The sequence below is a fragment of the Pholis gunnellus genome (genome assembly GCF_910591455.1).
Source record: "Pholis gunnellus genome assembly, chromosome: 6".
Taxonomy (NCBI): Eukaryota; Metazoa; Chordata; class Actinopteri; order Perciformes; family Pholidae; genus Pholis; species Pholis gunnellus.
The window spans coordinates 125997-151684 of record NC_136532.1 but is presented as its reverse complement, the minus strand read 5'-3'; the positions used below and the strand labels follow the sequence as shown (position 1 = coordinate 151684).

General features: G+C 41.6%; 2 protein-coding genes across 2 annotated transcripts in view; one reads left to right on the top strand and one right to left on the bottom strand.

Annotated features, from left to right (window-relative positions):
* Window positions 1–1020: 1020 nt before the first annotated feature.
* Window positions 1021–8359, bottom strand: golph3a (golgi phosphoprotein 3a). Its single transcript, XM_079162009.1, has 4 exons — window positions 7946–8359; window positions 6084–6215; window positions 4753–4867; window positions 1021–4155 (listed from the first exon to the last, which is right to left on the bottom strand). The coding sequence occupies exons 1-4, from the start codon at window positions 8153–8155 to the stop codon at window positions 3731–3733; spliced, it is 882 nt and encodes a 293-aa protein (XP_079018135.1). The 5' UTR covers window positions 8156–8359; the 3' UTR covers window positions 1021–3730.
* Window positions 8360–23857: 15498 nt separating this feature from the next.
* Window positions 23858–25688, top strand: part of pdzd2 (PDZ domain containing 2) — a gene marked incomplete at its 5' end in the record, with an annotated part of 42527 nt that continues 40696 nt past the window's right edge. The window contains one exon of the mRNA XM_079161820.1: window positions 23858–23977. Coding sequence (XP_079017946.1) covers window positions 23858–23977 — 120 coding nt within the window. The remainder of the gene's footprint in view (window positions 23978–25688) is intronic.

Below are 25688 nucleotides of genomic sequence, written 5' to 3'. Positions count from 1 at the left end.
GGCAGAAAAAAAGTTAAAAGAAAAAAATAACTTTTTTTTTGCCAGCCCCAAAAAAAATTGAAATCTTTCTCTTTTTTTCTTTCTTTCTTTGGTTAACTTTTTTTTTGCTGGCGGAAATGGGCTTCCATCAGTGGCGGCTGGTCCCCCCCCCCCCCCCCAAAAAAAAAGAAGAAAAAAAAAGAAAAGAAAAATCCTGTGCTTTTATTTTGAAGCGGATTTTGTATGCAGCCTGTCTGCTCGTCATCTCCGCTTGTGTGCACGTCTCAGAACGAGCAGCTACCATATATATATATATATATATATATATATATATATACTGAATTGCCTGTGAGGGTGACAAAAATAAGATATTTACTGCTTTTTTTCGTGTTGGAATAAATGTTAAATATTTAACTGCAAAGTAGTAATGCGTGTTTGATACCTTAATTTTTTTGCATTAAATCATACTGGGATGTTTGCTGAAATTGATTGGATGGCCCTATCTAGAACATTTTCCACCAGCCGCCACTGGCTTCCATACTTTACAGCTAACCAGTGAACTAGACACTTGGGGCGAGAAATTGATCGGAGTTTTGCGAGCCTGCTGTCTTGTGATGGACGGACCTTTTGCATAAAGTTGAGGTTTGAGTCACAATAATGCAATTTTAGACACGGTGAATGGTCAGTCAACTTGCCGTTTGTATCCCATCGCATACGTCAACACATTTTGTGGATCTCCACCTACAGACCACGGAGCCCTGAAGCCCCGCCCCCCGAGCAAATGGAGCTGTTTGCTTATTCAAAGTTCATTAATATCGAACGTGTCTAAAGTGCACCGAACTCGACACTGCGCTCCCTCGGGTCCCCAGCAATACGGCTGCCAAGTGTGAAGTAAAGCGGATGAGCGGCTCTCAAGATGTGCGAAGGAAACACAGACAGAGATTCCTTGATTTATAGTTAGATGATGAATTTGTCCAGGTTTATTTTCATGAATTCAAATGTAGTCACTGGACTTCAATGAGTTATAAAAATAAAAAAAGAAGCCAAATGTAAAAAATAAAGTTTTGAGTGGCAGTAAGGGCATCACATCACGGAGTGTGGCTCCTTTCAGGATTGATTTGCATTTAGCAGTGAATTTAATGTGTCCATCTGTTAAATGTGTTGCCTCTCTCTCTCGCACAATAAAAATTCAGTCCTCAAAGACCTCGCGTTCACGAGCTTCAAATAAAACTTAAAATCCGTTGTATAATTAGGCACTTCCAAGCTCTTGGTTTTTTATTTTCTAGGGTCAAAGAAAGTACACAGACTAGAGGTCCCTTTATTTAAGATAACATATATTCTCTCCAAATTTTGAGGTGATATCTTCTGATGCATAAACCTCTCGGTCAGCTCTTCTCTTCCTGATCACTCCCAGACGTTTTGCTACATACGTCACAGAGCAAGATCCATCAGGCAGAGTAGCAAACAGAACAGTTACAACAGATGTGAAAATAAAAGTCATAAAATAAGAGACAATATGAAATTAAGAGCAAGGTATGGTTCGTGGTGAAAAGGCTTTGATGAATGTTTAGTCCAACCAGCTGAACCATGAGAAGATTTTTGGAAAGCCGTCAAAATGTCCTTAGAATTTGTGCCGGATACAAACATACAACGTATATACATCAACATCTGGAATGTGAGTCCATCTTTTGATTCTTCGGATTATACTTTGGTTGGATAGTCCATCAGATCGTTTTGAAGTTTGGTACCATCTGCACATCTCACTTATCGCTGACTTATTTCAGCTCTGCATCCAAGACGTTACACAGACTGCTAGCTCCATTAAAGGGTGTTAGGCGTGTTAAGGTGGAGGCGGGGCGATGTTCCGCTGTGGACGGGGGCAGCAAAGAAAACAAAACCATTCACTCAGTTTAAATGTTCACTATATTTACAATATTTTCGATGGGGAACTGAACTGAAACTATTTTGAGATAAAATGCCTGTTTAACCCTTTTAGATCACACCCTCAGTCATATTGTGGACCTATTAAACAATATATGCGAAATAATTTACAAAAGATATATATCTAATAATCACTTTTTCTTCCTGTGAAAAACATTTAAATAAATACGTACTCTTAGGTGAGCTAGCATCAACCAATAATAGCGTGAGATCCTCTGCAGCTCAGTTAGCACTCCAATCAAATGTGAAGGATTTGTAAGGTAAAGCGGTGAAAATATTCTAAATACAAACATTTTTTTGGGTCTCTAAATATACGTCCACAGCAGCACATCGCTTTGCTGCCCGTGCTGGTTCTCCAAACTCCATCTATGGTAGCTCATCCAGCCCCACTTCAAAGAACCTGAACTACCCCTTTAAGAGAAAAAAAATACTACAACTCTGTACGATTTATATATCATAAACTAGAGTTCTCGCTGGTCAACCATTTGACTCGAGGATTGGGTGTATTGGCCTTAACAGCTTCCATGTTCCCTAAAACATGTCTGTTTGTGTCCGTTTAAGTACGGATAGTACGTCATTCTTGTAAATTACTCAACTTTCATGTTTGAGGGAGCTGTAATGGCAGTATACGTGTGATCTGTTTAGTAGTGACTCAACACGTCCTGGACCTCCACCTGTACTGGATAGTTGGTGTTTTGTCCAGGCAGCAGACACGCAAACCCCCCAAAGCTGAGAAGGTGCAAGTCGTTCTGCATTAACACCTGTGGAGTACTTGGTTTGTAGTTATATTTATAGTCACTCGGAATGTGTTTCTGCCACTAAAATATTTCAATTTTTATTTTTTTTTATTAATCACCCCTGGTCAGTATCAGCAAACACAATCTAAAAGCTGTGTTAGCTGATGCTAAATCCCATAATTCACACACTGGTTTTATCAAGCAGATGACGATTCAGATATGAACACTGGAATCCTGAATGTAGCCTGCTTTAGCTTTCTGACAGTGCACCTAGATGAGACACGATCCAAGTCCTCCAGCGGTTTCATTGTGAATAAAGAAACCACTGGCCGGAGGATATGGATCACACGTATTTATGACAGAGAGGTTCGTTAATATCTGGCGTTTTTTATTTTTCCTTCCATTGTTTTTCTATCAACCCCATCAATTTGAAGTTTGCAGAATTTGTATACTATTTTTTTAACCAAAATGCCTCAACAAGTGCTTTCCATATTTTGGCTTTCCTTTTTTTAGTTTTCCCCAGAAATATTCAATGGAGCTAAGGTCTAACTAACTCATAGGTCACACAAGTCACCAGTCCATGTTCCCCCATGGTCCCATGCATGTGCAGTCTTATCGTCCCAGCGACAAACGAGTGATCTTCCACGCAACTTTCAGGCCGGAGGAGATGGAACGCAGGGGACGCCTCATACCGAGAAGGTTCACTTCCAACCCAGGAGGCAGTCTAGAGACATGCAGGTAAACCGGAAACTCTGTCCGTGTCCACCCCGAGATATACTGGCAACATGTCCAGAATGTACCCGATAGAAAATAAAAGAGGATATGAATCGCCCGCATGATCCCCAGCCATGAGAGGGGGAGGGGGGGGGGGGGGGGGGGGGGGGGGTATTCATCAGGGAGGAAAAAGAAAATGACAGAGGGAGAGGGGTGAGAAAAGAGGACGGCCCGTTCCAAAAGTCCAGGCGGGGGTTAACTGTAGTTCAGTCCCGTCACCATGTCGGGGGTCCGTGCTCAGATTCCCACCCCAAAGTACAATGCCACTTAGAATGCCGCAACTGCTCTTTCCGGCGGCCTCATTTGGTGAAGGCAGCCACGACGGCCCACAGCAGCTCGTTGGCGTTGGCCTTCACGCTCTCGCCCTCGGGCTCCAGCTCCAGCAGCTGCCGCACTCTCTTCATGGCCAAGTCGTACTGGTCGTCCAGCAGCGGGGCAAAGGCGTTCTCCAGCACGTCGGAGGAGTGGGCCAGGAAGATGAGCGCGAGCAGCCGCTTGTCCATCCGCTGCGCGTCGTTCACCCACTTGTCCAGCACGGCCTCCTGGACCCGCTTGATGAGCCTCTGCTTGATGTTGTTGTTGGTCAGCGGGTGCGTGGTCATGTCGAAGAGCAGGAAGTTCTGCTTCTCGGTGGTGAGGACGCCTTTCTCCACCAGGTTTTTGGCCAGTCGCTCGCGCACGTTCCGCAGCTGGTAATGAAGCTTCAGGGGGTTCCAGGTTTCTCCTAGAGACCAGGAGAATAAAACAGAAGACGAGATCTTTAGGGGGGAGATGGCGGTGTATGTCACATAGAAGTGGTGTAGATCATCTGAAAGCTGGGAACCTGAGGATTCATTTGAGATGGAGCTCAGCACCATGTCAAGTGGTTCTAGGCAATAAACCTGTAATAAACGATGGACCGCATGCAAGAACATTTTGCTATTCTATCCAAGCTCTCTTTTTTTCTCGTACGGTGGGTATTCAGCAATAATCCACTTCGACAGGTCTGGGCTGCTCACAAGATGCGTTTGTACAGAAAACAAAATAAGCCCTTCCAAAACACAACATTAAGACACCAAGACCTTGAGGAATACCATAAAAAAAGACTGCAGTGATTTTGTATCTTAAACTTTTGACATTTGGAGATCTCTGGATGAAATGCATTTTTTGGCGAATGGATGACGAGCACTTCTGTTTTTTTTAATGTAAGGTTGTTAATCCTTCATCAGTCAAGCATTATTTTGTCACAAACGGGTTTGATTGTTGTCTCAAGTTAGGAATCACCACAAAGTCTGTCGACGTCGTCCCTTTGCACGCACACAACCGAAGCAGCCGGACTCACCGCTGAGCAGTTCGATCCAGCTCTGGACAGTCTCCGGTGGCTGGGTGTCTTTGATGTGTTTCAGGGCTTCATCCAGGAGCACGTCGCCTGTTGGAGCGTCAGACTTACAAATCACCTGCGAATCAGAGAGACGACAGACGGTTACGAGCTGTAGTTACCAGAGGACATTTGGCTGAAATAACGCAGTGAATTTGATTGATTTATCTGATTAAATGTTCAGTCTATAAAACATGTGAAGACGGTTTCCTCCGAGCTCAGAATGAAATCTTTAAATGTGTTGTTTCGTCCAACAAACAGCCCAAAAGATATTCAGTTCACAACATCAAACTAAGAAAATCCTCCCATTGCAGAAGCTACAACCAAAGAAGGCGGGACGTGTTGTGCTTGAGAAACACACCTTTTACCATATCATAAACTGACATAATCCAATAGATTGGCAAATAAATCCATTCATTTACAAAAAGGCGATTGCTAACAAGTGGCTAACTGAGACAACAATGTATGCTCATGCAACCGCGGTGAAGTTGGTTTATAGCCCAATGTTATATCATAAATCATAAAAGTGGCATTCATTTGTGAAGATTAAGATTATCTCGTTGAACAAAACCTACAAACATGCTGACTTCAGCGGTTTATGTGCCACAGAGCTTATTTTCTGCAATAATTCAATGGAAAAATCCCAGTTTTTTGTCAAGGGAACCAGTTCAATGCTAACGTCCTTGTTGGCCTATAAAGATATCCCTGCAGCACTAAAGGCCCTTTGACCCAACAATGTAGGCCCTGGGCAAACTGAGGGTTCAAAGTGATTAACTAATTTAGAAAATAAATGAATTAGAACTCCGCAATTAGCATGTCCAATTAAGCTACATCTTTCATGGTAACCGCTAGCGGGTGCTTGCAAGCTGTATAGTTGCTACTTTGCTTTATGCTTCTATCTGTGGGTTAACTAAGATATCATAAAACAATATGAAATATATTCAGTCCAATACTTGAATCAAAACTAACGTGTAAGCATGTACTCCTTTGGCTCCGAGAGTGGAGTGGTGTTAACAGTAGTGTTAGCTGCTCTGGTGAGAGAGGGAGAAGGATTCCTATTTAGTAAGATGCTGCTTAATGCTTAATAAACATGCCATAAGACCTATTACATGAAGTCATTGGAGCACCATATTAAAGAATAAATCTGTAAAAAATATGAAAATAAATGTGGAAATATGAAGAGAGATAAATCAAATTAAAAAAAAGAAAAGTTGTGAATAGGCATGGCCAAAAACAATAAAAAGCACCAGCAGAACCCTTTATGTAGTGAAAGCGTAAGCAGAGACGTGTCCTACCTTCCTCGCCAGCAGACCTTTCCTCCTCATGCCACAAGCCTCCAGCTGAAGACGTCCTCGCAGGGCCAGCTCGATCAGCATGCACCCCCGCAACCCCGACGAAATGCAGTCATTCCAGAACGAGGTGTAGCCCTACATCATGGAAACACGCGTCAGAATCCTGGTCTGTCAGAAGATTACCATGCAAATAACAACGGGCCAGAATGCACTGACAACGGGGCTCACTGGACCCAGACAGGAAGATCCCTCCAGATAACGGATGTATGGCTGGAGCCTCTTATGGCGTAAGAAGTATGGCACCGAATCTGTACTCACTGGAATGTTATCTGACATTTCTTGTGTTGTTTGTTTCTTTCAATTATGTGAAACTTTTTATGCTGCCGTCTTACAGGACTCCCTTGTAAAAGAGATTTTGAATCTCAAAGGGAAATATCCTGCTAAAACAAAGGTTGAATAACAAAATAAAAACAGCTAGCATAACATGTTGACAGCATCACCTTTGTGCGTGTTCCCTTAAGGCGTCTGACTACAGACTGAATATTAAATGGAAACAAGACTACTACAGCTTAGAAGGCAAGTCATGGCCATTGGCAAAGGGCTTGGAAGGCTTCCTCTTCGATACTGCTTACAAACTGCTAATAGGTTATAAATGACAACAGTTAGTGTGACACAATTAATTGTGCTTTGTACTCAAATCTGGAAGCAGTGGCTCAGTACCAGTGAGGCTATGTCTGGCTTGAGTTAAAAAAATTTAAAAAAAGTTAGCAACAGTTTCACATATCTGTAAAGTAAGTTCTGATGCAGTCAGCCTTGTACACGCAGACAGGAAAGCAATGCAAAGCAGCCTTGCTGTGCAAGCAGTAAATTAAACTTCCATACAAGGCGCTCCAACTTAAGCTTTCACTGGTATAGACCACTTTGTAGTTGAAGAAGGGTGGCGACGTCGTGGTGTAGAATGCAGAAATGCTGGTTGAGTATACTGAGGTGTACATTGTTATGATGTGCAGAGTCAGGTTCTCACTCTCGGCATTGGTTGGAAGACTGACATTGATCTAAAAAAAACTAACTGGCAACCCAAAGTTAACCTGTCACAGATTTGTTTTCAGAGCTTATTTTCTCTCCATGAGTAGTTTTTGTATAGGTTTGGAAAGGAAATCAATTACCCACCTGTTGAAACTTCCAGACACACATGTGTACACAGTATAACTATCACGTATCACTTGCCTCCCCTTGGTTAGACACAGATCATCTCCATTCAAATGATAATGAAAGTAAATAACTGAGTGCACTATTGATGATTCACTCCTCTATAATAGGATGTGCTCATTGGTACTGTAACCCTCTCTGTGTAGTTTACCGTTTAAATCAGTGATTTGGTCACATTACAGACTGACCCTTTAGCAATAGATTAATAGTTCCACCTTGCGACATTCCTGTAAACGTATACAAACCGAGGATTAACCCATCTGTTTGAAGATCAGTGCTCACTGTTAATCGTGCATCCTGTTAAGCTAAGTCACTAGCGTTAGCGTACCAGTGGGAACAACCGTCTCCAGAAAGAGTCGCTGTCACAAGACAGTATCTTATTCACGGTCCACCGCTGTATTAAATGTTTCATATCGTTTCTCGACGGATCCGTGGTTGCACCAAAAGACATTCACCAGCCAGTGCTGCAGCCCTAAGGCCCATTATTGTTGTTAGCTAGTGCTAGCGTCATAGCAAACAATAATGCTAACGTCAACTAAAGCTATGTGTGTTGGGAAAACACAGCTAACGTTAGCTTGGGTAACGTCCCCGTCGTCCAAAGCCAACATTTACCTATTTTTTTACAGCGCCGGAGACCAGAATGCATCCGCTATTACCTCTCGGTCCTTCAGTCCTAACAACAGCACCTCTTCCATCAAGGTGAGGCGTGTTTCTTTCGATTCTCCGGTATCGTCATCGTCCTGCTCATCTCCCCGCCGGGGCTCTTGGTCCTCCTCGCCGGGCGGACGGTCTTTGTCGGCGGCGCTGCGCGAGGCTTCGGTCCGCCTCTGCACGAGGCCCGAACTCCGCTGGACCAAGGAAGTCATGTCTGCCAGCTCAACGACGACGAAAACAACGCGCCTCGGACTACGCTGCCCGAGATGTTGGACTCAATTACTCGTTGTCCACCATATAGCAGCTAGCTCGAGTGTTTTGCGAATTGCCTACTGCGGCCTGAGTACCCTTGTCATCTGGAAGACTGTTCCCCCTTCCTTGACTTCGACGTCAGCAGCAGTAGGCTATACTGTCTCTCTAATATGGCGCCGTGTGGTGAATGTGGTACCGAACTTATCCAGCAGGTAGAGGTCGAGATAACCCGACTGCTTGCGAACAGGATCCAAGTAACTTTAAGTTAGGTTTATCAGCTAATGTCAGAAGCAAATACACACCATTATACTTTCACTCTCATTATACTTTCACTCACTTTCTCATGTCAACCATCCTATATGTGCAATATAACTTTATAATACTTTTTAAATGTCATTGACAATATCTCTCTCAATATTACTTTTATATTTTAGTTTCCATTTGGCACTGTTTTTTCACTTTATTTATCTACCTTACTCTTATTGCTATTGTTTTCTATTTGGCAATGCTGTCAGTATTATTTATTTTACACTTAAAAATGGTTATTCTATTGTTCATATATGTTTATATTTTTATTCTATTGTTGGTTTATTTGCTAATATTCTGTTGTAATTTTTAATGAAACACTGGCTCAAGAGTTTCCTTCGGAATTAATAAAGTTACATCTTATCTTATCTTCACTACAAATAAAATCTGTGTTTCTAGATGACAAAACCCCACGTGCCATAAAAATACCTTTTTGATCAAAATAACCACACAACACCATTAAACAGTTCAACATTTGACATTACAGTTGTTTATCGGCGGTGCCCATATACTGTATATTTAATATACTGTATATAATATACTATATTTTCCAAAAGCATTTCTGTCTCTGCCGCTCTTAAATTTGTATTCAATTCAGTATGATGTTATGTGTAAATATGTAAATAAGTCAACTTAAAACAGAAAGAAATTGCCAAATATTGGTTTACGTTAATGGCCCACTTAAAAGATTTTGATGCAAATGAATATGTAAGATATAATATCTGTAAGTCTAATATTGAGATGTAACAAACAGAACAGGGAAACAGAACCATAACCAAGAGGTTACAATTCGCTAAGTAGACATCTAGAGTTTTAAATTAGGATGTGCAATGTACTGCAGCAATTTATAAAAAATATGCTCAAGCCATATTCTAGTTCTTTTTTTTTTTTTTATCTGACGCAGGCTCTCTAAAAACGGGTCTACGCTAGGCCTACTATTACTATTATTATAGTAGGTAATTCTCCTAAAAAGCTATTTTGATAATATGTCTGTTGAGATGTTTGCCAGTCACCCCAGGAATATAAAAACAACTGAACGTGTCTTCAGAGATGCCCTGTAACGCAGTATTTTAAACTGAAAATTGTCAGCGTTGCATTATTTATTCCAGGGTGAACTTTCACTTTTTTGCAGTATTTCTGTGCATGGCATAGTTGTTCTGAAGGTTGAATAATGTAATTTAAGAAAAAAATGAATCAGCGCCACACAATCTTGTGAAAAAGTGTACTTTTACGAAAGTGCAATCACCAAAGACAAAAAACCCTTCTGTGCTGTGACATTTCTATGTTATGATTTAGTATGACATGATAACGAGATCAGATTATCCTGCAAGAGAGATATTATGTTCACGTTTTTTATCATGCTTTATTACATGTTGTACAAAGTCAGCTTGGATTCACTGTCCCTACAGTTTTAGCTTCTTCTGAAGGAACAGGGCAGGTCTAGATAAACAAACATGATGTGCCAGTCCTCTTATAGGTCCAATGCTCTGGACAAAAGCATCTGCCAAATGAGTAAATGCACATGTAGCTGAATAGGTTTGTGATCCCTTTATGTAAATCTGTGTTGATATTCTGACAGATTGTCCACAGTGCGTAATATTCAAGTTAATGACCATTGTGTTTCTCACTAATTGTCCTTTAAATTGGGAAGAGTAGAGAGTGTGTGAACCAACTGTGTTTACTTCAGTTTTCAGGATGATATTTGAGTATTTTTTTAGTCAAAGTTTTATACACACACACACATACACACATACACACATACACACACACACACACACACACACACACACACACACACACACACACACACACACACACACAGACACACTCTCGCTGTCTAGGCCTACACTGAGGTCTAACAAGGTCACATCTTTTCCTCCCATTATTCTGTCATGTGTATGTCCGGAGAACAATGCTGGCTGGGTTTGGGTCCTTACCAGCGATGGGTGGAGGGTTTGGGATTCACCACTATCACCCAATTATCTCAGCGGGGACGAAAGAGACCGAGAGGAACAGACCCCGTGGGTTCTGCACCCACTCCTACTAGATAAGCCGTGGTGCTTCCTGGTGGTAGCCAGGTACTTGAGTTGGTACCGCTGCTGCCGTTGTGCCCATCTAACTTGTATAAATACATTAAAACACATTATACACATTTGTATTGTTATTGCTTTTACTGTTCGTGTTTTTATCATATAAAGTGCCTTTGAGAACCTTTTAAAGCGCTATAAATAAAATGTATTAGTAGTAGTATAGTAAAACATATTGTTATTAATGTTAATATTAGTATTAATAGTATTTATATTATTATTCATAATAAAATGTAAATATCTATTAGTCCTGGTGGCTCAAATTCATAATTTTGGAATGTATGATACTCAGGAAATTGTCCTCACTCTCATCACGGTCGTTAACGCCGGAGCCCCTGTGGTTCACTTCGGTCCCACTAGGCCACGCCACATCGCTGTCCACGCACGAGATGCGCGGGAGGCGGCGTACAGTGTGGGAGGAAGTGGTGCCCGGGAGGGCGGAGTTCAGAGCAAAACAGCCGTCTCGACAAAAAAAATGTGTGGAAATTGTGGCTCCGCCCTCCGCCTGCAGCCGAGACCAGGGCGGCCGAATGAAAGCTCATCAACTCCCCGAAGCACATCATCCATACCTGGGGAGAAAGAGAAACGCAGCACACCAATAACTAATACAATACTTATTTTGGTCGCTTCTCGGATGGGGTTTCGTTGCACTGGATATCTGTTGCATGGAGTTTCGAATTTTGAAGACTCTTTTTTTGTTCAAGCTCAACGTACACTACTTTATTTCTTGCTCCGGATTTAAACCGTTAAGACCCGTCTAAATACAGTGTGAATGTGTAGTTCAAGGAGGACCAGATATCCTCCGTGTCGAGTTTTCTTGTCGTTTTCCAACCTGGAAACATGGACCCTTCTAGAGTTTTGAGCTGGAGTATGGAGCCCTCGAAGTGCATGGCCATGTAGCCCAAAGGTACCGACGTTACTCTCGCATTGTATTTGAATGTATGTTGTGTTATGTTACATTGTGACGCAGTCTGTCCATACTGGGATACAGTGTAAGCTAACAGCTTAAGTTACCATTCTCCTTCCAGAGCGTGTTTAAAAAGAAAGAGTGCGAGGTTTTCACCGGGAGACGGAGGTGGATCGATGGGACGCAAAAGACCCGAATTTTCAACCCCTAAAACACCGTGCGTTCCACTCAGCTTCAGTAGCCCGCTGCTGGCTCTGTCGTCTGTGAGCACTGATTTGAAATGAATATTTACGTTACAGCTTGAAAACCCTCCCGTTATTTGACGTTATCCGTCCCGTCAGCGGGTAATACAGCCAGCGTACTTTCTTCACGGGACCGCAGCTGTGTTTACTATCGAGTAGTGTAACAGTAATTGTGACATGACTCTACAGGCAAACCCCACTGTTTTTAAAAGCACCAAACAGTTAGCATTGGATTTGCATATCGAAACATAACATTTCAATAAAACTTGTAATACAAAAAGTAATTATCTTAATGTTAATCTTAACTGAATAAGTTTCATGGTGATATATCGTAGTTATGTTTACCTTATTCACCTGTAGTGTCTTCAGAATGTATGTATGTATACAATTAAGTCATTTTATGAGGGTTTTTTCGCTTTCCAGTTTCATTCCTATCTATTTTCAGATTTCTTTTTACAGAGGGGTTTGTTCATATATCATTCATTCATACATTTTATTCCTAAATACAGAGAACCTTTTATCATTTTGTATTGTTGTTGACAGTGTTTTCAATTTCTTTGTGAAGCAAAGAGATATCAATAGTTCTCTCTATTAAAAAAAATTATGTCAACAAAATTAAACAGGGATTTTGAACCTAGCTTTATCCAATGTTTAGATTGCTGATAAGCACATATTTGCTTACATTGCATATTTAAACTTGTAATGCAAAAAGTATTTTCTTAATGTAAGCAATCAACTGAGGACGTTTGCTGGTGATATCTATAAGTACTTTTTTATTTGTTGCTCTATTCACCTGTAGTGTCTCCCCTTAAAGATAGAAAACTCATTTCATGTTTTGTTCCCTCCTCTACACCAATTGTTTGTCTGTCATGATCCAGATTAGGGAGGCGACTTGCTCTTAGATCGGTGTAACTGCTGCATTCCTGCAGCCGAGGAAATCTCCGCTCTCTGCGATTCCATTCAGTGTTTTCCTGGAGTTCTTTTGGCTGCGGCTTCACCATGACTTCACTATGAAATAATGTGAAATTGCTTTTACATCCAGAGGCTGCCATCCAGGCTGCGCTGATCATTCCCAGCCTGCCACCTTCAGGAACCAGGCCGAATGTAGTTCAACAGAAGTTCTGGATATACAGTATGCCACACATTTGTGGAATGAGCGTGTCTCTTACGTCTCTGTCAGCATTCTGGGTGAATCATGGGCTCCACTAGGATATGAAAAAAAGAAATTAGTATATTTTGCAGACTGAGTGACAGAACACTGTAGATTAAAAGGAACACGGTGGCAAAAGTCTACTTCCAGGGAAAAAGTATTATAATAGTATGATAATTGTATTGTTCTCATGCCGTGTTCACACCAAACGCGGCGCAAATTATTGTCGCTAGTAAAGTCTATGCACAGACGCGATGAGTCTTCAGTGACGCATATTCGCGATGGCGCGAGTTGACATTTTTCAGCTCCTCCTGTCATCACTGACGTCCCGCCATTGTTGAATCAGGAAAAAATACTGTAGCCATCTGTGTTCCCCCAGAGCTCTACGATAACTAATATTAGTAGAGATTGGACAATACTATGTGTAAATCTATATGTGTAAACCATATGGTACAAACAATGAAAAAGACGCTGCAGTATTTACGCCTAGATTACGTTATTTTGAGTGTTGATGAAGCTGCTACAATGTTAGCATAGCATAGCACTGATCGATCCGAGCTCCATTGACAAAACAAGTATTTTAAAAGTAATTAGCTTGTCGTCTTGCGGAGAGAACTAACGAAACATGAATTCAAACTTTTTACAAATTGGCACATCAAAATCTGTTTATTTTGTGTTCATCCAGCTGTAGTAAACAGTCAACATGTAGCTTGCTAGACACAGTGAATACACCTCGATAAAATCCATGGAGCTCATCCAGATGATGTTATGAACCCAGACAAGAAGGCGTTTAGTTTCCCGGGATATCTGGGACTTCCACAAGACAGACAGACAGACAGACAGAGTTCTGCTGACAGGACCGGGCTGGCCCTGCATGACGAGGGCGGGGCTAAATGTGGGACTTAAAGGATTGATTCATTATTTTTCATGTCCATTTAAAACCAACAGTCAGGTGTCCGTACAAACATTGAAACTGGTTTTGCTTGCTGTTAGTCATTCCTCCTGTTCCTTAGGATAACCCTTCCCAATATGCCTCCAGTGGAGGAGTTATGGTTGTTGCCTTTGCAACAAACAAGGATTATGTTAAAAACGCTGAAATTGCTAGCGACCAGTATGAACTAGAGGAATGATGGCAGCAAACGAAACATTTCCTATAAATCAATGGCGAAACTTGGAGGAGGAGGCATTTGTTCAGATAGGCTCAGTAGGGCTGAGAAGGAGGGACACCGGCTGCTTCTAGCTTACTGACAGAATGCAAGTACTTACAAGTACATGGGGCTTTAAGGGCTGTCATGTCTGAGCAGATTATCTTTTTGTCATAAACATGAACTTGTAAGCAGATATGCATACATGTTTTTTAATTTGAATGGGTTTAAAAGTAAATGAAGATGCCACTGTAGATTTTATGGTTACAGAGGGATCTGCATTTCCGACTCGGGCCTCAACAGAGGTTATACATTCTGTAATCATTGCACTCCCACCAACCCATGTTTGTACGTGTTGGTTCTCCAGAGATTCTGTAGCCTCCCTGAATGTAAATACATACTTATTCGGCACTATAACACAAATGGGTGGCAGAAGGTGAAACGGTTTCAATTTCAACTTGATTCAACTTGTTTCAACTCCCGATGAAAAGATCAGGAGAAAAACAAGAGCGCGTGGAGTAAAATAAGGGAAACACCTGGAGATGCTAGTTTTAAAATATTTGCATGACACACACACACACACAGGCAGTGGGTGTTTGCAAGATGCACACTACATTGGTGATATTTACAGGAACACAGCGAGGTGAAAATCCTCCACCCCAGACCCGAATCCGCCTGCTCTGCTCCCTCTGCACACCGCTCACATAAACTGCTGACAGCAGCTCACCGCAGCCTGAAACAATAAATGTCTCTAATCCCTGGCATGTTCCAGTTCCCCTCTCCAGCCGCAGAGCCCTGAATCAGTTTCACCCCCCGAACAACTTTTTGAAAGAAAAGGAAGGAAAATGCTGATTAACTGCAAATTAAACTAACTTCACCTTGATGCGGACTCTCTAGGGTGAAACTCGTCAGATTTACCTCAGCCTGTTTGACCTGCAGCGCTAATTGCTCTTTTCTGCTTTCATGGTGAGTTTTTCCTCATTTACCTGATTTAAATTGATTTGAGCTGTTCCCTTTTCCCAACAAGTACAAATTCTGTACTTGTGTTTTCTTGTTAGTCCCAGACATTGTGAAGTGTTGCTTTGAGTAATCCCATAAAGTGAAAGTAAGCTGTGATTGATCAACAACCGTCGCCTGCTGAGCTGATTCGGACAGATCCTGATGCGCCTATGGCTAAAGTTACATTTATTATTTGGAATTTATTCTGACAATAGTGATAGTGGTTTCTATTTCAGGGGAGGTAGAGAAACATTTCTTTTTTGAGGCAGATGGAAAGAGTAAACTATAAAGGGCAGGACATATGGCATGTATTGACTTCTCACCAACTCTTCACATTTACTTAGAATTAAATAACCAAACTATTCTGTGCTAAAACTCCACAATTTAGTTACTTAAACAGTCACTTTTTTCCACTGCATAGCAAGTTTTGGGAATTACCACACTTTATTGCAAAATAACACAATAAAAGCATAATTACTTGACATTTGGTAGAATATGATGCAGAATCTTTGTGTTGAGTAGGTAGCTAGAGAGTATTTTGATACTCAATTTAGGTAGCTAGAGAGTAATTTGATGCTCAATTTTTCCAACAAATTAAGAGCAGCAACTACTGTATATGATATATTAAAAACGTGTTAGTTTTATTGATGGTAAAACTGGGGCACATACTACTACAGGTGTTTGTACACCTGATAAGCCATTTTGAGCCTAATTCAATGTAAAACTTTTCTATATTGTTATGGCCTCAAAGGAAGCACTACCTTCAACCACATCTATTTTCCTGGTTATCTGCTGGACAGACTGTCCATCCTCCTGTTTTCCACTGCTTATCTGGGGCGGGGTTACTGGGGCAGCAGAAGTTTTTCAGAAAAAGTATGCCAGAAATACCAAGAAGTCCGACAGCATCCGGTCGCATTTTGCAATATGCAAGCCAGCATGCTTATCTGGCCATTCTGAGCCACAGTCCTCTGTGCAGCAGATATATGAGCAAGAGGGTCAAGGGTCAAGGTGCAATGTTATATGTCCCAATTGAATGGATACTGCATGAAACAGTACGTACTTTGGAAGGGCACCTGCAGTATTTACTAATAGTAAAAAGAAAAAGTGTGCAATGTGGAACCTAGTGATAATAGGCTCGTTCGAGATGAGCCTGTCCAGCGCAGAACCGATCACCTGCGTTGGCTACGCAATGCATGCTGGTTAGATTTGTGTCCGACTTGATCCCGACTTGATCCCAACTTGCTCTGACGTCATGCACACATGGTCAATGATAACCTCAGTTAGAGACGGCCGCAGTTTCTTTTCACAGACTGCATGACCCAATGCATCATGGGAAATGCCTGGCTGTCATCTGATCAAAGAGTTGATTGGCTCTTAGATTTGACAACAAACACCACGTTTTGTAGAAAATCCTAATTTTCTGTGTAATTGAAATAATTTAATGCTCAATTGGTGGCTATTAGTCTCATGTTGTGCAACAAAGGTCTACTCTAAAACACATCTTGTGTGATTGATAATAATAAAGCTTATTTATACAACACAACGAGTTTCACATGCAGACAGAAAAAGAACAAAAGAATAGCATACAATGCACACATCAATATATATTTACAAACACACATGAATAAATCCGAACAAGGTCTGTAAACTACAAGTAGCCTACAGATCGGATCTAACAGGATATAATGATTTCTTTGACTTCCTGTGTATTCTTTGAAGGCAGCTGAAAACTGTCTGACTTAACCTCAGTCAACACCCCCTGCTTTTTCCGCCTGCGCTCGTCCACTTTCTAGGCGAGGCGCAACTCATCTCGAACGAGCCTAATCTCTCCAGCAAGTCCTTTTGCCACAGAGGAGCAGCGGCTCCACCCTGAGCTCCAATCTCTAATGTTGAGCCCGGCCACCACTACGTAGGGAGATCTTTTTGACTGCTTGAATCTGCCATCTCATTCTTGCGGTCACTATCCAAAGTTCATGACTATGGGTGAAGGTTGGAATGTAGACCAACTGGTAAATGGAAAGCCCCAGTGTGTGCTGAAGGTCACAGTTTGATGGAGCCAACAGAACCAAATAATTTGCGAGAAGCAATTCTGAGGTCCCCAAACTGGACACTGTCCTCCCCCCAGCTGCGCCTTGAGATCCTAGTGTTTCCCACAGGATTTGTGAGAGTGGCCCTGGGACCTTCTAGAGGGGGTCCTGGGGCATGCTCCCCCAGAAGAAAATTCTGTACATTTGAAGCTTAGTTGCATTAGGGTCCTGGGGCATGCTCCTCCAGAAGAAATTCTGTACATTTTAAGCTTAGTTGCATTAATCATGTGCACTTTGAGAGCAAAATTATAAGGGATCTAGATCTATGAAGAACTTTGTGCTCTGTTCTAGAAATGGTAGAATGTAAGTACATTTAGGCTACTGAAATACTAAACTTGATTACAATTTTGAGTCATGTATACTTTACTTGAGCATCTCCATTTTATGTAACATATTTCTAGTCCACTACATGTCAATGGGAAATATTGTACTTTTCATTTTTATATACTTTTAATACTATTAGTTCATTATGTTGCAGATTCTTAATGCTAAATATAAATGTACTAAGTTATTATGTCTTTTTTATGTAATTTTAAAGTATATAAAGTAGTTAAAATTAGCTTCACCCTTGTGACCGTAGCCGCGAGCCACTTTCACTTTCCGAGCCAAACTAGAACCAGTAGCTGCGAAGGAACGGCGCTCGGAGAGGGTCAGCCAGCCCACCTTTTGAGAAGTGCAAAAATATTTTTGGGTAAGGAGTCCAGTGCTCCTCCAAGATCTGAGGTTTGACAATTGGTGGGAGCCTCCTTACCAGCACCCTGGCACAAGCTTTCCCAGGAAAGCTTCTTTTTAAAAAATGGGAATCGCCCCCCAGGTCTGCCATTTCACAAGCACTGTCATCGACTTCCACGAGACACTAAATAGTTGTGTCAGCCAAGACAGTCCAGCAATGTCCTTCAGCATCTCATGGTGAATATCATCCACACCTGGCGCCTTGCTGCTGAGCAGCTTGTTAACTTTCTGTCAGGAATATGGGTGAGGCCTTTAAACCCTGCAACCCTGCCTCCTCCAGAGTATGTGTTGGTTGGGTTCGGAAGTTTCTCAAAGTGTCGTCCCCAGTCCGGGTCAGCAGTTCTCCTCCCCTGCTGAACACAGCCTAAGCCAAACCCTGCATTCTCTTCCTGAATTGTCTTCCGGTTTGCCCGAACTTGTGGTCTAACGAAAGTTCTTCTCCATTGGCTCTGCCGAACACCACCCACACTTGGGTTTTTGCTTCGGTGAAAGCCACATTTGCCCTGGGAGACCCCCCCCCTACAGAATTGCTTACCAACTCACATCATTTACTTAATATGTTATTGTTTTATGTGAATGCTAAAACTAAAATGTTGTAAATTTATTGGGACTAACAACAACCAGCTCTGGAAAAAAAAGAACATTCATGTCATTCATAGCAATAATTACAGTTGAAAACTGGGAATGATCATTTCTTTGTGTTAAAACGGAGACTATCCTGTTATGGTGGGTTTAACAGTGACTAGAAATGAGACTTGAAGTGTGTAGACCACAGTGGTGTCTCCTCCTTTTATTCTATAACAATGTGACATTGGGGATGTACTGAAATGGGGATTTTTGTAATCCTTGGCCATATGGTGATTTGGGTAAGAGCAGGGTAGAGGGGGAGGGGAGGGGTGAGACATGTAGGTCAGCCTGAAACAGAACAATAAGTAAGGAAATAATCCTTGTTGTCAAACTGTAAAGTGGAGAAATTTGTTCAACCAATAGTGAAGTGTGCACACCTTAAAAAACACATTGAGATCTTTAAGTCCACGGATGGTTGTCTGGGCATTAATGATTATAAAGAGATGTAGCATCGAATTTCGGGAGTTCTAGAAGGCACTCCATAGGTCTGAAGGACAATAGATTGGCATGCTAGTCCACTATGGCGAGCCCAAATTAAACAACAAAGCTGGAAGACCTGCTTTAATAGCAATGGCAGAAAAAGTACTGAAAAATGTTTCCAAAGTGAAACTATTAACTATTAATAATAAAACTATACAGCACAGGAAAAAGGGTGTGTTTTGTAAACCCTGGACAGGTCGCCAGACTACAGCAGGGTTGACACATAAAGTCTGCCCCTGGTGTTTTATCAATCAACCAGAGTGTATTTCACCACTGTTTCTGACTGCTGAGTGGCCACGACGTGGGTGTGTGACGCAACCACTGTATGTCATGGCAGGTGTGTGAGAACCCAAGGAAGCACAGCGTTCAGTGTGAAGTTGTTCGTACGATATTTTTCCCTGTTAATATATCAAAGCTGTTACAACATATAACATAAATATACACATCAGAGGCATAAAGTACTGCATACTCTTCTGTCAGTCACTGGAATTTGATTTCCCCACGTGTGCCCTGATGACAATCACCATAAGGTATAATTATACCCCTGGTCCAGACCAAGTGAACCCAACTATGACTGTGAAAGCACCCTAAATTACCCCTAGCTGTGAATGTGAGCGCGATTGATCTCTGTTTGTCAGCCACTCTGTCCATGGCGTACCCCGCCTCTCGCCTCTCAATGTCAGCTGGGATTGGCTCCAGCCCCCCACAGATAATGGAAGGATGGATGGAAAACACTACCAGAGGATGAGATGAGACAGTGGATGAGTCCTGCTGTAAACTGGTATCAATATGGACTGTAGGTCTTCGATTCTGTTACAAGTGTCGGGCAGTGGGCCGGGGATTATGTGCTGAGGGGGAAGGGCTCCATTTAGAGGGATTTAGGTTGTTACTGGAAATGCCATGTTAATACTGTTGTTGTTTAGCTGATGCGTGTCAACAGTTGAACTGATTCTGCCTCCGTCTCTCTCCGTCTGCTGGGTCTGTTTGAAGATTACAATTGAAAGCCTTTATGAAAAGGCCTCCTTTACCCACTCAATGGGATTTCAAGTCCAGAAGTCCAGATCTAATTTGAGATACTTTCATTCATACAATTCTGCATCTCTGATTGCCGCGTCTTTGTGTTCCCAGACTTCATGTAGACCAGGTTCCACTTTACTCCAGTCCAGAGAATGCACCTGATGCGTTTTGGTAACCCTAAAAACCCTAACCCTTGTGCAATTTAGTTAGTTAGTTACAACAGCAACAGTTTTGCTAGCTAGCGATCAACTGTCCATCAGATAACACAAACACATGGACAACTCAGCTCTCACTCTGGCTTGGGCCATGTGGAGAAAATCAAATATTCTGATATTTTAGACCAAATACCTTGATATGGATATAGCAACATTACTGTAGGGTTGACCATTGGTGCTTTTACAAAATATTTACACCATGGCTTTTTTGATACATAATCATCACTAATGTGGATGTAATAACTAAGGTTCAAAAAGTTACATCACTTTACTGTAATGCAGCCTTTAAAACCAGGAGAAGACAACACTTATGCCATGTTACCATATGCTAAGACGATATTCAGTTCCATCACTGTATCGATCACTGCTCTGTCATTAAGTTACGTCTTCTATACGACTGTATGTGTCGAAATCTTCCTGCTGTAGGAGAACGGTGGTTACATTCAGTGTAATTTGTAGTTACACACAGGAGGAGCTCAAGTATGCGTCTTGCATTTAGGATCTTTCAGTAGAATGCCTCTGATGCAGTGCACTCAAATTTCAATCCGTCCCTAATGTGTCTTGGTTGCATTTACGCTTGGCATCGTTGCCATCCGATAGCTGATCTGATCCGTCGATTCTGGGTTTTTGTACATTAGCAGCCTCTGTGGATTTGATGCATTTCACTCAGGTGTTTTAGTTTGGCAGCGTGGCTCTGCTCATGTGATGCCGAGCAAGCTAAAGAAGGAACAGTTTATATGGACAGCATAATGTGGTTTCCATCGCTCTATTTCTCTTGCTTTCTCTATGCAGCACCGCATTGCAGCATATCAGAAACAAATAACGTCTGATTTTGTGTCATTGTGGTCGTATAAATGTAATTCATGGTCCTGTTAAATTGCTGCTGAAAATGATTACATCTTTCTGTTTTCAATCAATTGTAACTGCGTGTGTTTGAGAAAGAGAGGGAAAGAGATTGTGGAAGCTTGTGTACATTGCACACAATGATTGTGTACGTTTTTAATAAGAATAATTCAAATGTCAACATTAAGAATTAAGCATTTAAGCTTCGAATTAGTGTGTATTGCCCGAGTATAACCCATGTAGAACCCTTCCGGCAGTTTGTCTGAAGCTAGTCTGAAGCTACTGTAAGCTATTTCATTGAATTTCCTTTTAGCGAAATTAGTTATTTTAAGTTCCCTCTGGTACACAGTGTGTTAATGGCTTTTATTGTTAAAGGTAAGAGCGGAAGGAGTGTACTTGGTCTATCTTTGTTAAAGTTAAAAGGACTAATAAAGTTTGCATCTTGGTTTCGGACTACGAAGCCTCCGTGTTGATGTTGTTGAACAATATATGTTTACATATTGAATATTTTTGTTCCACATAACGTGATTGGTTGATGTCTTTATTTGTGGTGCAAAAGCTCTGAAAAAAAAATATGTTTTGAAAGTACTCATGGCAAAAATATATTGACGTGCAAATTAATAGCATGAAATATAACGGCCCCGTTGTGTAAACACCTTTAGCCTTAGCAGTTTGCACGCAGAAGTTGGTCAGTCAGTTGATGTTTTGAAACCTTGAGTTCTGCGATTTGGCCCTCGTCATCTTGGTTTATGGCCGTCGCCACCTTTTTGCAGCCAGTGAACGTGACCATATTTGGAATGCAGAGGAGTGACGTAGAGACGGTAGCGACAGCAACCTGTCAATCACAGTAAGCCCGCCCTAAAGCATCCCCTGCTTTATGGTCTGTTTGACTCTAAATGGACCATCATTTACTAAATGAACATCATGCTGTATTTAAGAAGACTAGAGATTGAGACCATAAACTCATGTTTACAATGTTTACTGAGGGAATAAATCAAGAGAGAAGTAGAGTCATTTTCTCATAGACTTCTATACAAGCAGAGGAGTCGCCCCCTGATGGTCAGTAGAGAGAATGTAAATTTAAGACACTTCCGCATTGGCTTCATTTTTCAGAACCGTAGATTGCCGCCTGTATATCAAGTATATCAGAAGTAATGTCAAAATACCACAAAACAAATATACAGATGAAAAAAAGAACCAATAACAGACCATATGCATAACATCTCTCACCCAAACAAGAGGAGTTTCCATTTAAGAAATCTAATTTTCCTCCCCTCAGTCATTATGCGACTGTAACTGATATTCGTCTTCACCTCCTGATATCACATATTGAAAAGTTTCGTCTCCCAGAGGTCCCACTACACCCTCACCTCCTCGACTTCCCTGTAAACCCACACCTCCTATTCCAGTCCGTGGTTCAGCTCAGGCCAGAACTGGGCAGGCCCCGTTTGCCTTCAGCTGGGAGTGTACAGGAATAGTAGAGGCAGATGGGACCACAAAGCCCAACAGTTTATTTGAAGCCCGAGCTCTGCATAGTCATTAAAGTGTGGTCTGGTGGAAGCCTTCGTTTCTGTCTATATTGGCCACAGATGTGGCTGCACTCAGCTCTCCGTCTGTAGTTAAGCGTGGAGATGAAGGGTCAACCCAGATTCCTCACTTCACAGAGGAGCCCTTCATTGTGTGAATGGGGGCCCCTGAAGGACTTTACCGGTATAGTGTGTTTCAGACCATTTACAACAACTCATACAATCACTGTCAGCCATTATCAAAGTATAACGTTAGAAGTTAAGCATATGTTTTTAGATAGATTTTATTTATTTTTATCATCCAGGCAGTTGTTGGTTTTTATTTATTTCAGCAGTAGAAAGTGGGGGGAGACCGGCTAATTGTTTATCTTGGTGTATTTATGGCTTTTGCACAATACTAGAAATGGTTAGATTTAGCATAAATAAACCGTTTTTAAAAGAACAGGCAAGAGTTGTCGTGGCTCAATTAATTTTGACAAATTCCTCGTTTGCACAACATCACATGTTGCCATACTAATTGATGCCTTAGTGCAGCTATTTTCAACCACCGGGCCCCAGAGCGCCATCTAGTGGGCCACGGTGGTTTTATGAAGCTAGTTATTTCTTATATCTAAATGTGCTAAAGAATTTACATTAATAAATACAAAATATTTATTAAAAACGTGGTTATTCAGACAAAGCAATTTCAGCGACCAGTTCCGTTGCCCCTGGTTTCCCTGGTGTTTTGGACGGGGACAACAGGAGAGGAAGAATTTTTACTGAGCTATGATTTTCCAAGGTGTCCATCTCTATCATGCCAGTTGTTTTACAGTTGAAGGTATTAATCAAAAACAAGAAGTGTGACGTGCACATGAGCCCGGAAGGTTCCGTGTTATCGAAGAGTCGCTCATTTATCGTTTGTTTCATTCGGTCTGGCTGGAAATAATGCCATGAACACAATAACACGCTATTGACTCAAGGAAAGACTTTGGTCTGGAAGCCAAGCTTTCTGTGACACTTCTTTTCATTTATCTTTTTATCAACTACAAAAATGTGACACGTTGTTGTGTTTTCTTTAGGAAATGGCCTGATGCTGTAGACGCCTCAGCCGACAGTAATCTGACATTTTCAACCCCGGCTCGTCTGGAAATCTCAGAGTAGAGTTTGTTAAGTTTCTCTGCGACGCCCCCCGCCCCCCTCTTCTAGAGATGGATCTGGGGCTGTCGGCCCACAACGGTTCCCGTACCTACGCCGGCTGTCGGAAGCATCAGAGTGGCTGCTGGTGAGGGACCCCCCCCCCGACAGGCCCAGGATGCCAGGATGCCCATCACTCAGGACAACGCCCTCAGCATCCTCCCACTGCTGGAGAACTGGCACGGGGCTCAGAGCGCGAGATCACAGCAGGACCACAACCTGAATCGAGACAATTCCGGCTGCAAGGTACTTCATCCCATTTTAGGCTTTTGGCCTCCCCTTGCATATTCTATTATTATTTAGATTTCTTTTAATGTTCCTTTTTATGTGCTATTAAAAAAAGAAAGGAACACTCAGTATTTCACAACCAATGAATCTCGTTAAATCAAAGTGTCATGTTATAACATGAGAAGTCTTCCCTGTAGTGTTAAATAAGAAAAATGAGACACCGTAGCCCCGAGCAGTCATGGTGATGTAGACATGTTGCAATATGTTTTTATGTATTATGGCTGTGGGCTGCTGTGTACTTGGTATCAGTGATTATTAATATGGCTAGACTGTAGATACGAAGTGGATGTAATCACCGTGATATTTGAGTTTTGGCATTTTGGCTGTCGCCATCTTGTTTTTTTGCAACCAAAAGTAAGCTAAGAGGGTGGACCAATTTACATCCGAACGCTGAATAAGACATTTTTAGGTGAACAAATTGAACAATTAACTTTCGTGAACTGAAAACACACTGAAAGGGTGAAAGATCTAAGACAAAAACACGGACAACATGTGGTAGCAACCTGTCAATCAAAAGGTAGCCCCGCCCTAAAGCATACCCTGCTTTATGGTCTATTTGACTCTAAATGGACCATAATTGACATTGTTGACATGATGACAGATGTCCATTGTGTTGTTATAGCGCTGTATTTTATGATCTCTGTCAGATGAGCATAACAATGTTAATGACAACTTATATAATTCACAACATGGCATAATGTGACACGGGTGGACACATGTTATATGCATGTACTGTGTATATGTATATATATGTGTGTGTGTGTGTGTGTGTGTGTGTGTGTGTGTGTGTATATATATGTATATACTGTGTAAATATATATGTATATATATATATATATATATATACTGTGTGTGTGTATATATATATATATATATATATATATATATATGTCTGTGTGTGTCTGTGTGTATATATACAAATATATAAACATATATACACATATATAGTAATGTACAAACAAAGTGACATGTGATTGAGTGATATATATTGTATACACACAAACACACTCCTGACTGTCTAATATGAAGACATGTAATTCAGCAAATTAGTGCTGAATTTCTAAAGAGAATGTTGTTATTGATCAAATAGTTTGTCGTTAGCTGTTTCCACTTGTAAACATCATGTCACGATTAATGAACCTGAACTGGATGTCGCCTACATTCAACGGCAAAAACAATCGATATCATTAAGGAGTGCGCCTTACGAGGCGCCACACAATCAGTTAACAAGGCTGCTTCTTGCTCTCTCGGTAGCTGACAGGGCAGAAAGTTAACACAGATAGTTCAGGCAAATGCATCGGTACCGCCCATTCCTGCCTGATGACCGATTGCAGATCAAGTTATGCTCCAGCAGAGTGGAGTTATATAAAGCTGCTAATGTGATAGCTTCCTCTCCCACGGGACTCTCTGCCCCCCCCCTCAACACCGCTTAGATGGCTTGGTACGGTGCTAATGAGCGTGTCAGAGTTCACCAAAGTGCTGCATAGATTTACGATGCCCTGGTGAGCAAATCCACCGATTACGACAATTGCATTAAAATAAATTGATCTCAGTCCAAAATCGCCGTGTATGTAAAATGTATGTTGTTTGTCCAATCGTATGTATTTGTGAGCTGTTTTCAAAGACGCACAGTGTCAGTACGAACCAATGGGCATGAGGCAGAGAGCTG

Excerpts from the sequence above, each read along its gene's own strand:
- golph3a (XM_079162009.1), bottom strand. The coding sequence starts at position 8,155 with ATGACTTCCTTGGTCCAGCGGAGTTCGGGCCTCGTGCAGAGGCGGACC. Across the intron at positions 6,216-7,945 it reads TAGGACTGAAGGACCGAGAG|GGCTACACCTCGTTCTGGAA; the intron begins GTAATAGCGGAT and ends TCCATGATGTAG. Across the intron at positions 4,868-6,083 it reads AAGGTCTGCTGGCGAGGAAG|GTGATTTGTAAGTCTGACGC; the intron begins GTAGGACACGTC and ends TCTGATTCGCAG.